Below are 14713 nucleotides of genomic sequence, written 5' to 3'. Positions count from 1 at the left end.
TTCACACAAGGATCCGACTGGCTGTGTGAGTACAGATCTGATGGACGTGGTTTGGTCTGGGCGATAGTCTGTGGTCAGATGGGAACCTGGTCTGGTCTGGAGTCCTGCTCCTGTGTAACGGCGCCTTCCGCCGGACTGCACTGTACAAAAACATTTCAAAACACAACAGCAGAAACAACAAACATAACAGTAGACAAAATGTTAAAAGTTAAAGCGAATGTACCTTTTGATTCAGATATATTTTTTCTCTTTCTTTTTACCTTTTTCTCTTGTCTCCCTTTTTCATCCTTCGTTCATTGTCTCCTGTCCTGTCATGTATCTGTCTCCTCTCCTGCCTTGTACCCCCCCCACCCCCCCGCCCCCCTGTGGGCGGGTCTCCGCTCCCTCCTGGATGTGGATCAGAGGACTCGGGCTGGTGAACTGACCTGCTCAGACATGGAGTGAGTACGCACCACTTTCTTTCTTCTTCCTTTTAACATCTTTTATTTCTTCTTCTGTTTATTTTTCAGAGGCTTTGTGACGTAACGTGTGCCGGTGTGCGCTGTGTCGTCATTGTGCGGCATCAATCCATCAGAGCGCTGAGTCAGCGGAGGAACATGCGCGCAAACTGCGCCAAAATCCCGTGGAAAGCCAATGCAAAGTCAGACCGGGAACCGGAATGGGGTCGGTGTGTGACGGGGGAGGGTGGGGAGGTCGGGGGAGTAGAGGGGGACTCTCCGGCGGGAAAAGAAAGGGTTACATCTCATTAACCTGAGCAGAGGTAATGTGAGCGCTACTTTTCTCGGCGGAAACAGATCAGACAGAACGCGAGCTGCACGAGTCTCTAATTAGTTATTGATCAGATTTGTGATCAATAACTGCCGTCAAGTGAACACGTCTGATGACACGAGGTCCGGTTCACTTCGTCAAAATAAAAGCATGAATATCCTGCACCGTGAGGGGACTGTTGAAGTTTTAACTGATGTCAGAAAAACTGAACTTGCAGTCACCACGTGCAAGTACTAAAGATAAACCTTGTTTTCGTGGAATCATTTTAATATTAAGGAAGGAAACTAATTTTCCAGCTCGATTATATTTCAATAAAAATAGCAATAACGATCATTCATTTGGTCCTTTAATGTTTAAGATGTTAATTCCACTCTGTAATTTGTCCATATACATGCTACATATTTGGAGGAGAAGGTGGAGTGAGGGGTGGAACTGACTCGCACTGTTTCTATCCTGATTGGGTGTTACAGTCTGTCAGTTATACAATAACCACACTGCCTCTTGTGCTGCTTTGTGCTCAATTTTCCTCTAAATAGGAGCATCATTTATAAAATGAATTTCACGTATTGAAGACTAGAGACTGATACCATAAACTCATCAGGATCAGGTTTATTGAGCAAATAAATCAAGGGAGAAGGAGGGACATTTTCCCGTAGATTTCAATACAATCTGACTCCTTTTTCCCTCTGATGATCATTAGAAATAAGTTTGAAGGCTCTTCAGACCCAAATCAAGGTTTCAGAATCCCTTATAAAGTCCAGTGGTTTTATTTTGAAGGTTGGTGCACCTGACTTCCTGTGTATTTCTTTCGCGTCAGGAATTAGCTGACAGAGCTGCAGCATTGGGTGGAGCCTCAGGGTGGAGTAATGCCCTGACGAGGATGCAGATGCTTCGCTGTGTCAGACCGAAGAAGCGTCTCAGAGTACCAGAACTAGGAGTAAAGAACACCTCGCCCATCTGCTGCTGAGTGGAAACTGAAATAACTTTAATTGGTGAAAACTAAATTTTGGCCCGTTTATCATCTCAGTTGATCAACCAAAAACTACATCCATTCCTATTGTAGTTGTTGTGGTTCAGTATTTTCCCTGTTCTTTCCCGTCTCCACTGAAGAGATTGCTGAGTTTTGCGTTGCTGTGGACCCCCCCCCACCCACCCACCCCAGGAGATTCTTGTCTGTTCAGTCTAATCTCCATGGAGATGGCAGCAGTTTAGTGCAGAGATCAGCTGTTTCACAGTTCAACAGCAACTAAACACAGAGCTCTCATCTTCATCATCATTCTCATCTCCCTCAGCTCTCATGATTTTCATCCTCATCTTCCTAATCTTCCTAAACCCTCATCACCAACGTCTTCAATTTCCTCAGCTCTCATTTCCATCATCAACCTCTTCTTCACCATCATCTTCATATGTGAATGTAGAGTAACCATAGGGTGGATGTGTGTTGTTCCGTGTTTGACCACTTGGTCTCTGTGACGTCAGCCTGAGCTCAGGTAGCTCGCTGTCTGTTAATGTCAGGTGTTTTCTCTGGCAGGGCAAATGGTTTCTGAGTCCCTTGGTGTTCTGATTGTACCTGTTCGGACGTTCGTGAAGCTTGTAATGGAATTTCACATTTATGGATAGAAAAAGAAATAAAGGGACCAGCTAATTACAGATCAAAGAAGAGAAAACACGCAGACAGGAACATCTCACAGTGTGAGATCATTATCATTATCATTATCATCATCATCAGCTCTCAACTCCTGACGACCTGAAGATCGGACAACTGGAAGACCTGTAGAGCTGCAGATCTGAAAACCTGAAGGATTGACACTGAAGACTGACAGGACCTGAGGATCTGAAGACTTAAGGATTAGAAGACCTGTAGACCTGAGGACCTGAAGACCCGAGGACTGAAACACCAGAAAACCTGATGGCCTGAAGATCCAAAGACTAGAAGATCTGAACACCTGAAGACAGACAGTGAAAGACCAACTCTGATTTTTTCTTTCTCTCTGTCTCTCTCACTGTGTCTCTCAGGGTGAGTCAGGCTCTCTGTCAGCAGGATCGACTGCAGCTCATCGCAGTGAGTCAATTTACAGACTGCCTGTGAACACATCACCAACACACATTGATATCAATACACATGTATGAACACACGATGTAACTTGACTGACTAGAATTGTCCAAATATCCCATGATGCCACAGGAGAAGAGGAAGTGGCAGACAGAGGTCGAGAACAAGAAACGTCAGCTGGAGGACGACAGGAGAGCTTTGCAGCACCTAAAGGTAACACAGAAAGACAGACAGACAGACAGACAGAGAGAATTGCTCTTTCAAAACATCCACTGTAAATGTCTCTGAAGCTCCCTTTGCATTTTGATAGACTCCTGCAAACAGTTAGTGCTGTTGATTTCTGCAGGTGCTGTATGTTGATCCGTTAAAGTTAAGACACCCAGAAACAACCTACAAACAGCCACATACCTGAATCTGACACGTGGACCAACCTAGCTTTTGAATAATCACCATATTATGTTGTATGTTTTATGTTTTGTTTCAGTAATTGCATAGGTTGCGTTTTTCACAAAGCATTGTTTGCTCCGTTGCATTTGGATCCGGAGAAACCTAGTTTTGCTCCTGTGTGTTTGTTTTTAGGTGTTAGGGTTATATACTTATGGCTACAATGACAGTAATAAACTAAACAGGAGAATGATCCAGGACAGACATGGAAAGACACAGACAGAGACAGGCAGGTACTGGTTGATTGTCTCTGTCACATCACGTGATAAAGTTTTGTCACTTCAGGATTCTATACCTGTTTCTGTCCACAGTCTAAAGCTCTGAGGGAGCGCTGGCTGCTGGACGGCGCTCCATCTGCTGGACCAGAACAGGAGCAGGTCCGGAGACAACTGGAGCAGGATGAGGTCAAAACCAGGAATCTGGAGGAAACCATTAACAGGTCAGATCTGGCGTGATATGGTCTAATGCAAGACAAGAAATCTGGAGACCACCAACATCGCTGATCTGGTCTGATCTGAATAATTCTGAAATTATTCGTCTGAATACTGTGATCTGGACTATCTTGGTGTGTGTGTGCATGCGTTCATGTGTTGCAGGTTGGAGCAGGAGCTGGTTAGTTTGGAGGATGAAGCTGTGTATCAGACTGTAACTCAGATCACAGTGAGTATACTAAAACATACACGTCAGTTTCCTGTTTGATCTGGATGCTATTGTGAAGTTGACCTTCCTGTCTCTGTCTCTTCAGGTGTCCTCTGAACCTGTTCAAGGTAAATCCCCTCCCATTCGTCTATGTTTGTCTCATTGTTTCCCATAAACCATCTATCTTCCTGTGTCTCTAACCAGCTGATGAAGTCAAAGGACAAAGCAGCTGTCGGCAGGATGGAGTTGCCCCATCAGGTCAGGTGACCCGAGGTGAGACTCTAACTGTAAACAGATTACAGCATAGTTTTAATGGTCAGATCATCAATCGGATTCTTCTAGTCTGATAACAGTCATCTGAGCCACATATTGTTGATATCACAGCATTCACATGGCTGTGGTAACATTCCAGTAGTCAGATTATGGTGTTGTTGTGATGACCTCACACTCTGAACTTCAGGCTTCATGCTGTTTCTCTCCCATGAGCCTTTGCAGAAGTCAAAGCTCACAAAAGTCCTCTGATGAACAAACTGAGCCACACAACGGACGAGATGAAGAGAGGTAAGTCAGGTCCAGGTCCAGTTCAGGTCCAAGTCCAGGTCAGGTCAGTGGTTTTCACCTGTTATAACCTGTAGCATCATTAACATCGGCAAGTGTCTTCACTTGCCGATGTTAATGATTTCACAGCTCTGGAGCAATCAGGGGTCATAAGTCAAAGGTCAGGGTGAAGAGCGATATCAGCAGGAAGAGTTCAGTTTTGTCTGTGTCAGTGTGTAAAACCTACAGTTAACATCTTCATGTCAACATGTCAATCATCTATCTACAATCTGTCTAACATCTGTCTATCCAATATTTGTCTAACATCTGTCTGCCCATCATCCATGTAACATGAGTCTGTCTAACATCTGTCTAGCTAACGTTTCTCTAACTTCTTGTTGACCCTGCCGCCCCCACCCCAGCTATGTACTCTGTGGAGATTAAGGTAGAGCGGGACAGAGTGACGGGGGAAACCCGGGTCCTGTCCACAAACACCACACTTCCCGTTGACCTCTCTCACCATGGGGTCAAAGTTTATGAGGACGAGCGGAAAGGTGACAATAGCAAACAAATATGAGACTGTGGCAAACTGTTTTCAAGTTGTTGACTACACTCCCCCCAATTTAGTGTTGATTTCAGTATTGATTACAGAATTAAAAGGGGGTAGACTTTGACAACACTGAAGTGAAACCATGTACCAGGTGTCTTGATCTGGACTCTGATCTTTATCCTGTTTTTGTCCTTCAGTGGTCCATGAGATGAACGGTGAAGACGCCATCCACCTGCTCAGCTCCTTCGAGGTCGACGAGCTCATCCACAAAGCGGATGAGGCTTCGGTGATGTCACAGACTGTCGCCACCGTGACCTCACTCCCATCGGCAGAGGTCCAAGAAGAAGCCGCACCCAAGACGCTAGAGTCAGAGCTGCCACTGATCACAGGGGAGATCACGGGGCTGGAGGCTACACCTCACAGTGAACCAAGCGTGGCTGAGGCCAGCGCAGAGAACCCTGTCACCATGGTGTTCATGGGATACCAGAGCGTCGAGGACGAGTCAGAGACCAAGAAGGTCCTGGGGCTACAGGGGATAGTGACAGCTGAGCTGGTGCTCATTGATGACACCAATGGCAATGGCAAAACATCACCAGATCCAAGAGAAAAGGAGGACGCCAGAGCCCAGGCAGAGCCAGCACCACCCACTGCGTCCACTGCCCCACCACCGAACACCAAGCCTCCAGTGGCAACACGAGCAAGCAACGGGGAGACAGTAGGAGAGGTTGTGGGGGAGGCAGGAGAGGAGGCAGGGAGTAGAGTGGTGGAAGTAAAGAAGGAGAGGCAGCTGTGTAAGTGCTGCAGCATCATGTGATCCTGCAAGACGCACTGCCACTCAACCACACAATAAATAATATACTAATCCAAGACATGAACTAAACTCCACCCACTGACCTTAGCCCCGCCTCTAACATTACATCATTTTCTGTGCCATGTCCCTCATTCAGCTCTGTTTTGTTATATCCTATTTACTTTTGTACTTCTCTTGTTTGCAGTTGTGACCACCTACTCTGCTTTAGCCTTAGCATTAGCATTAGCATTAGCATTGGCAGTCCTGTGAGTTGTAACTTGAAACTGTTGAGGCTCTGTCATATAAACCAACTGTTCATGTCTGTTTTATAACAGAAATAAAGGAGAAAACATAATTGATCTGGATCTTTGTTTGGTACTCCACAGACCTCTACCTCCTCCTTCATTACCTCCATCACCTCCTCAATCATTTCTATCACCTACACTTGTGACACTACACTTTTTTTAGACATTTTTTACACGATCAGACCATCATGTAGTGAAAAGTCCTCAGAAACACATCAGCTGTAAACACTTCATTTACTTTGAAGGATCTGGGCTCATCAGCTGATGGTTGCCACACTGACAACAGAAATAATAACTGATCACAGAAAATACCTGTCCTGATGAGCGGTTGTCTAGATGATGGCAGTCTGATTGACTGAGTGGTGATCATCATGATTAACAGCTGATCTCAGAACTTCAGGTCCAGCTCGTCAATCAGCTCCTAGTCCAGCTCCTGATACAATTTCTGGTACTGCTCAGTCCTGCTGAACTCAGGACACCTGTGGCTACCGTGGTTACCACAAATGTTAATAATAACAACTGACGTGATGAACCACTTCCTCTATTTATCACAAACAGTGATTTGTCTTCTAACTTATCACTGTTTCTGATGAATACTCCACAATAGAATCCCCATTTTTAGATTTTTTTTTTTTTCATGTGAAGTAGCAGCAGGGAGTTGCATGTTAATAATAAAACAAAGGGTGAGACAACTATAAAATGAAACTGTCATGAAATTTGATGATAGAGATCCAGCTGTGTGTGTATGTGTGCATCTTTGTATGTGTGTGTGTGTGTGTTAGTTGCTGAGCAGCAGACTATTTCAGGAATGCTGCTGACCAAAAAGAAAATATACACACAATGACTCGACCCACCGCCACCACACACACACCCACCCTGACTCTGCATCAATCTTCCATCAGCTGCAAACTTGAGCCTGCAGGTGAGTCCATGTTCAGTTTGTTTCTTCTTACCTGTGTGACGTCATGATGACATCACAATTTTCAATCAGTAATATACTTAAATAACCATGGCCATCTGTAATTTTCAGAAGATACAACTGGTTATTGCTGACTTAGCCATAGCAGTTGACAGCCATGATTCTATGGTAACAGAAATTAATTCATTCATCTTCAACCACTTATCTGTTTCCTGGTCGGGTGGGGTACACCCTGGACATGTTGCCAGTCCACTGCAGGGCCAACACACAGAGACAGACAGCGACAAACTCAGTCACTCACACTCAGACAATTTAGAGTCACCAGTTAACCCAAAGATGATGTCTTTGGACGGTGGGAGGAAACCCACACAAGTACTGGGAGGACATGCAAACTCCACACAGAAAGGCCCCAGGCCCGGGAATCAAACCCACGGACTTCTTGCTGTGAGGCAACAGCACTACCAGCAATGTTGCTCAAAAGACATTTTTCAACAGTAAAATTGTTTTTCAGCGTTTATATTCTCTTTTTTCTCAGGCTTGTTGTTGATTAGTTCCTACTGGCTCAGGGTCTGACTGACATCATCATCATCATCCATATCCAGACCACAACCAGTGGGAACCAGTAAGCTCTAGCTGCAGTTCAGGATGTTCAGGTACACAACTCCATGGCAAGTCCTCTGTCAGACTCTGGACCAGGAGGCCAAGGTAAGGCAAACAAACAAACAAACAAAAAACAAATGAGTCAAAACCAAATAGACAAACCAACAAATCGGCAAAAAGCAAAAATTGGGGCCTGGGGGCTTTGGACTTGTTCAGGAGAGGAAGGTGAAGAAGTTTCAGACCAGCAGAGGGCACCAGGTGACCAACTGATCAACATACCAGGACCTGAACCAGCCTCAGCTTGACCACTGGGCCTTCTGCTGGTCCTCTAAGACTCCAGCTGGTCCACCAGGACCTCAGCAGTGAGCTGGGATTCGGTTTTCAAACAATCCTAAACAGACACATAATTGTGTGTGAGTGTGTGTGTGTGTCAGTGTCAGTGGGCAGGGCCTCTGTTCGGTGGGCAGGGGCCTACATCTGGGGGCAGGGCCTTTGATAGGCTGATAGACAGTGAACTTTGACAGTTTCTCTTTAGATTTTAACCTGCTGCTCAGAGGAAACTGGTCTCAGGTAAGAAACCAGCTCAGAAACATGGAACTCCTCTTTATTATTTATTGTTTTTCTCAAAGTGAAAGCTTCTGTGTCCTGACCAGAACAAACTGGACTTGACTGGGCTGCTCAGGTCCTCAGAGGATGCAGGTCAAACTCTGGAATCTCAGCCCCTGTAGAGTAAAAAACAACTGCTTCCTGTTCACCTTTGTTTGTGTGTTTATTTGATTGTTTTTAGTTGGTTTAGAGTTAGTTTTAGGATCAGCTGCTGGTTTATTAATTTACTAGTTTTATTCTCAAGGTTAACTTTGATCCAGACTCTGACCTCCTTTCTGTCAGTAACTTTGTTAAAGCTATGAGATCTAAAGTCGTGTGTGTGTGTCTGCATGCTCGTGTGTGTACGTGCGTGCGTGTGTTATCAGTAGACTGACAGTGACTTCAGAAGCTTATCAGACTCGGACAGATGTAAAAATCATGTGACAGGGTTCAAACGTGTGTCCACACCTACACTAAATGGTAGTGTGTGTGTGTGTGTGTGTGTGTGATGTTTTCAGGAAAAAACACACCCACCTTTTAAGTCACATGACAGCTTCCTGTGTTGATTCGCTCGGACATCACTCCCCTTCTTCACTATCTCTACAGTGACAGTCAGATTCCACCCTCATATCAGAGATCCATGTTCATGTTCAATCATAAATAGAAGGACTCTGAATCCCATCATGCTTTGCAATCACTCAGGGGTTAATTCTATGACGTGAAATTAAAAAGATCCTGTATAAATCTGGTTTCTATTGTTACAGACTTGTCCTCACAATTGGTTCCATAGGAACATGCCTGTTTCCATGGAAATCAACCTGCCACTCTGTTGTTTCCATAGAAACCAAAATCCTCTGTGCTTCCAGTTGTAACTTGTGGGTGTCCATAGTAACCACCATATTAATTGTTGTTTCAGAGACTCTCAGGAGCTGATCGTCAGGAAGTTCTGACTCCTCAGACTTTTCGAACATTCAGCTCTGTTTGTCATCGTCCCCCACCTGTAGCTCAACCTGCAACTCCATTTGCAGCCTGGCCTGTAGCTCCACCTATAGGTCCACCTCTTTCTCCACCTGCTGCCCCACCTGTAGCTTTGCATGTAGCAATGGATAGTGTCCCAAGGAGGTGGGTGCTCAAACCACTGTCCCCCCTGCTTCAACCCTCAGACCTGCGGACCATCGCTAGCCCCACCCAAAACGACCCTCCCAACCCAGTGACCATCTCCATCACCCATAGCCCTTCATCAGTGGTAATATCCACCCAGCAGGCTGAACGGTCCCCAGGCGTAGTGGTTCAGGCTCAGCAGATTATCGTTTCAGACCATTTCAGTAGTCACAGTGACACCAGCAGTCCCACTAGCAGCACTGGCTCTCAGTGTGGCTTCTACTCCTTTGTGGAGGATCCAGCAAGTCCTGAAGCTGAACTAAATGAAGCCTGGATGGTCTCACCACAGCGGCAGGCTCAGCTGGCAACCCTGAAGGAGGAGAAAGGATTCAAACTACAGACCTATGCCAGAAGCAGGAAGCCAGAGAGTCTGTTCTCAGAGAATGAGGGAGACTTGCAGTACAAGGTGGATTCAAAAAACAACATCGAAGTAGTTGGGGAGGAAGAGGAGCAGCAGCTGCGCAAGGAGATAATTCACAGCCAAGCACCAAAAAAGAAGCCAATGTTCAAAGATCGGCTGTGCACTCTGGAAAATCTAGATCTGAGCAAATCTGCAAAAAAACTGAGTGAAGGTTTCAGTGTGAGCTACAGTCCTGTCAGCACCATACCAGAACCTCCTGGTCCTGTCGAACCTGGGACCATCGACAACCAGCAGATCAACTTCAGTGCTGTCCGACAACAGTTCCTGAAGATGGAGCAAGACAGACCAATAGCAGTCTTCAACCCTCTAAGGTCCTCAAAGGTGCATCTAAACTCCTCTTTGCAGGAAGATCCTGATGTGTCCTCATCAAGGTGGGCAGAGACATCTGACCATGCAGAGATATCTCAGTTTAAACCATCAGGAGAAGGTGAGACCTACCAGGAGAGGGGGCCAATGATGTGCCAAACTGAAAAGAGTCTGAGTCAACAGAGTCTGAGCAGTGAGTTTGAAGATCTAGATTCGGGCTTGGAGGCGTTGGTGGTGGTGAGTGGTGGCTGTGCCAACAATGAAGGCATGTTCAGTAACAACTCACAAGAAGAAAAAAAGAGCTGCAACTCCACTAATGAGAAGGAGACCCCAATTGAAAGGGAGATCCGGTTAGTTCAGGAACGTGAAGAGAACCTGCGGCGCTCTCGAGGCCTGAAACAGAACGACAACACGATGGAGATGGTCCAGATCAAAACCAAACGTTTACAGTCACCGCTAACACCCACCAAAGCCAAAGAAAAGACACGAGTGAGCTTCATCGTCCAGCGAGAGATCCAGAAAGAGAAACTGAGGCTAGAGGAACCTCAGTACCAAGGTGGGACCCTTGGACAATACAGCCAAGATCCTCCACAGCAGCTGGAGGATATGAAGAAAACATTTGATCAACAAGATGAAGATAGAAAGACAGAGGAAAGACCTGAGTGTGAAGAGACAGACAGCTTCCCATTTCCCTGCTGTCCTCACCGACACACTGAAGAAACTGAGTTGTCTATTCTCCAGATAAGTTCAGCTCCTTTTGCAACTGCAGGAAGTTTGGTGGATGAGAACTCAAGAGGTTTCCACCAAGATCAAATGACTTTTTTATTTCCCCACTCCTCCTCCCCTCCAGCAGGAACCCCAATCTCGACCACATCTCGGTCCTGGAGGGAAAATCTGGAGCCTACAGGTCTGCAGTCTAGAGTGCAAAGGACTCCAGATTTCATTGAAAAGGAAATTGAGGAGGCCATGAGACGGGAGCAGGAGCTGAGGGAGTTGAGGGAGAAAAGCAGTCAGCAGTCTCCAGTTCCCCTGGTCGAACAGGCAACCAAGGTGGCTGTCAGTCAGTTTTACCCACCCACAAATACAGGTAGGTTGTCCCTATCAAGGCCAGTAGTTCAGAACCCCAGAGTCTCCAAACTCAGAGCTTCAGAGCCTCAAAGCCTCAGAGTTTATCACTGGTGACATCGCATGACAGATTTATTTTGAAGCTGTAGAATTCAAAGGAATGTTCTTTAGAAAACCAAGAAAACTGAAGATGGAGCAGAAGCTGGGGCAGCAAATCCCCAGACTAGATTTGTTACTGCAGGTCTGGTAACCTCCAAAGACACAGAAGGGTTCACCACACAATGATTTCGGTGACTTGTGTTTTATAACTTGGATACCACTGTGTCATATAAACTACAATAATCAGTAACTGAGGGAAGGAACGAGCAAAGGGCAGCAGCCTCAGATGACGAGCAGTTTGATGATTAACTGAAAGCATGAAATCGCTTTGGATCGTTCAGGCTCTAATCGAGTCCTGAGACCTGCAGTGACCTGCAGAATACCCCTTTGGATTCTGGATCCAAAGGGGTATTCACTGATAACACCATGATGTCATTTATATTGTCACTCCTGAAGTCACTCATATAGCTTATTTCCTGTTGTGTTTCAGATAAACCTGCCAGTCTGTCCTCTTCCTCCTCTCACCCCTCTGTCCGTCTGCCCTCCATGACCTTTGTCACCCCTCAACCCTGGACCACCCCTCCTCCTCCCTCATCCTTCTCTGCTTCCCCTGTCATGGTCCGGTTAGCTCCCCCTCCTATCGGAGGATTTACAGATACCTTGATGCAGGACTTTCAGGACAGACATGTCAGGCTGAAGCTGGAGGAGAGCTCAGTGAGTCAAGAACAAGGCTCTTATTTTGAATATCTATGCATCCTGCCATTTATAATAAAATTTGGCAGGGCAGCTACTTCCTGCCTGGTGTGTGATCCTGGTCTCAGGTGTCTGCAGACTTGATGATTCACCTGAAAATTGTAAATGATATCACTCAGATCTTGGATGTAAAATCCCTGAGAGGCTTTTTCATTTGTTGTTTCTTTCAGTACGCAGGAATCAAGCCAATTGACGATGTCAACAATGAGGTAGGAGACGATTCTGTCTCACTCCTGTCTGAGTGGGTGGAAGGATACACTGTCAGGAAATAGGTCCAACACTTACTCTCACAACCACAAACTATTAATCTGATTTGATCCCAAAGCCAAACGATTCAGGTCTTAATGCTAAGCTAACTGTTTGCTTCAGTCGCTTATTTCACAACCTTTAAAATTTGTGTTCAAAGCTGAAAATGTCTTGAACATCATCTCTCTGTTTCTTTGTCTCCTTGTGTCTTTGTCTCGATTTCTTTTTGTCGTTTGTCTCCTTGTCCTCAGGTTGTTGAGTCAACTCGTGTTATTCGACATAAAAACCAGCGAGCTCTGCAATGGGAGGCCGGCGTGTTTACCAATTAGTGAGACTAGCAAGACCAGATCCAGGACCAAGGCCACACTTTCTGAATTTCTGAAGGGTCTTTGAAGACGATAACTCATCCAATCAGATGCCTAGAACAATAGACTGATTATTGTATAAATAAAGTGAAGTGAAATTGAAGCTTCTCATTGATCAGTAATCCTTGTGTGTGTGTGTATGTGTGTGTGTGCGTGCATACACAACACAAGATCTGAAGATATTTCTTCACCCCACTACTGCAGGTTCATTGACGTTGCTATGAGTGTAACTGAAACATACAAGGGATATGCCAATTAATGCTACTACTCTTTAAACAAACATATCTGACAAACACATATCTGAAGTTCATCAACTTCAGTGTCACACATGAATAAATTCTCATTTTTACTCATTTCATAGCATACACATGGCTGCAGAAACTCTGGACACTCTTAATATCAATCTTTCCATTGCACAACACTCAAGTCAAAATCGTTCTGAATGCTTTCAGGAAAGCGATATCATTAGTGAATACATACCAACGTATGTTAGTGATGAAATGTAGACAAATACAGCTGAAGTGAGCTCCGATGTGAAAACCTGTCAATAGTAGAACTGCTTTCACGTCAGAGAACACATAATGGAATGCATATTAATTATTCACTTTATACCTCTGATATTGCAAATTATTGTAATGCATTGATTATGGCTTGTAACTGATAACATATAATTACAGGCACTGGTATTACCTGTTGCTGGTCTAATTTTGCAGGGGTTTTCTTGAAAAGTCTGTTTTTGTCCAATCAGATCGTTCTACACTTGGAACTTCAAACAGCAGAAACTCACGCTGACACCTGGATCTGGGTGTCAGTGTGTAAGTTCAAAATAAAAAGCTGGCATCACAGACAAACAAACACAGCAGGTTATTAAAGTGATAATTTACCTCTCTCTCCTTCTCTTCTGGTCGCTGTTGCCTTGGCAACAAGCTGACTGCTGAATCGCCTCCAGCAAATATAGACGAGAGAGGGAGGGTGTGTGTGTGTTTGTGTTGGAGCCATTATCTTGGCATCAGCCATCATCACCGTTGCCTTGGAAACATTGGAGTTCCTCATCCTGATTCGTTTCCTGCTGAAGGACTTCAGGAGGCCAGAGAGACATTCTCAGGGAATTCTGGGTAAACAAACTCTGACCCTCTGATGTTAGAATCTAACTGTAGAAGTGACCTCTCCCACAGTTCTCCTACCTTTGAACATCTCACAGTTCTTCACTGCCTGGAAAGTTTGACCAGACCAGGCACAGGACATGGACCAAGACGAGGATCGGGATTGGGATCAGGACCTGTAGGAGGCTCTCCTTGGTGAGGAGGTGACGGGATCAGCTGCTACCTCTGGAGGAGGGAGAAGAGGAGTTTCTTTATCTGGATGACTTGGTCTGAAATATCAGACCTGACATTCCAACTGCAATCAAAAACCATTTTTTGTCAGCTAAATAAGTCCAAATTGAGACAGAATGAAGATAAAGAGGACAGAAAAAACAAATGAGAAAGAGCTTCTGATGGATGTTTTTACTTTCATGCAGCTTCACTTTTATTCTTAAAGCAGCAGATTTTTTACATGTCACAGAAACAAAGTTTTTACATTCAGCCTTTTTCAGTTCAGTCATCAGAATAAAAAACATCAACACATGCAACAATACTAACAACAGACACAACAACAACTGGCCATTTCCTCAGTCCATCACAACGCCACTGACATTCAATAGTAAACTTTACTCTGATGACATTATCAGTTTGCTTCCTCCAGTTCTGAATTTATTTTCAAAAATATCACAGCTTTACTTTTGTTTAACTTCAATTTGTTAAGACAAATTAACCAATGAATCGTTCCTTTATTACAAATGCTGAAAATCATTAATTAATTTTTATCACATGAACTTTTTATATACACAACTTGACATAAACCACCTGACTTTTAATCTCCAGTTAATAAGTCATTAATAACAGTTGACAATCAATTCATTACCTGTTTACAACCTATGAGATCCTCAGTCCTGAGCTCAGACTCACTGAAACAATCAGTATCTTCCAAATGTGAAGAATCAATAAATATCGAATCTTGTATTGATCCGTTCTGAATCACATTCATATGGAAACAGGCTTCATCAATC

The 14713-nt window shown here is 44.7% G+C and overlaps 2 protein-coding genes across 3 annotated transcripts; both read left to right on the top strand.

Annotated features, from left to right (window-relative positions):
* Nucleotides 1-405: 405 nt before the first annotated feature.
* On the top strand, nucleotides 406-6083 carry palm1a (paralemmin 1a). 2 transcript variants are annotated; one of them, XM_029500679.1, is made up of 10 exons: nucleotides 406-440; nucleotides 2785-2830; nucleotides 2954-3034; nucleotides 3577-3704; nucleotides 3862-3925; nucleotides 4011-4032; nucleotides 4109-4177; nucleotides 4400-4465; nucleotides 4864-4995; nucleotides 5189-6083. In XM_029500679.1, the coding sequence occupies exons 1-10, from the start codon at nucleotides 436-438 to the stop codon at nucleotides 5803-5805; spliced, it is 1230 nt and encodes a 409-aa protein (XP_029356539.1). In that variant the 5' UTR covers nucleotides 406-435; the 3' UTR covers nucleotides 5806-6083. The 2 variants fall into 2 exon arrangements, with proteins under 2 accessions (XP_029356539.1, XP_029356540.1); XM_029500680.1 differs by lacking the exon at nucleotides 4864-4995.
* Nucleotides 6084-8048: 1965 nt separating this feature from the next.
* misp (mitotic spindle positioning) lies at nucleotides 8049-12698 on the top strand. Its single transcript, XM_029500467.1, has 5 exons — nucleotides 8049-8175; nucleotides 9107-11165; nucleotides 11733-11956; nucleotides 12166-12204; nucleotides 12493-12698. Exons 2-5 carry the CDS (start codon nucleotides 9293-9295, stop codon nucleotides 12568-12570), a joined length of 2214 nt encoding a protein of 737 aa, XP_029356327.1. The 5' UTR covers nucleotides 8049-8175; nucleotides 9107-9292; the 3' UTR covers nucleotides 12571-12698.
* Nucleotides 12699-14713: the final 2015 nt, after the last annotated feature.

The sequence above is a fragment of the Echeneis naucrates genome, chromosome 4 (genome assembly GCF_900963305.1).
Source record: "Echeneis naucrates chromosome 4, fEcheNa1.1, whole genome shotgun sequence".
Classification (NCBI taxonomy): domain Eukaryota; kingdom Metazoa; phylum Chordata; class Actinopteri; order Carangiformes; family Echeneidae; genus Echeneis; species Echeneis naucrates.
The sequence above is the reverse complement of the archived record's forward strand: the minus strand, read 5'-3'. Positions and strand labels throughout refer to the sequence as shown.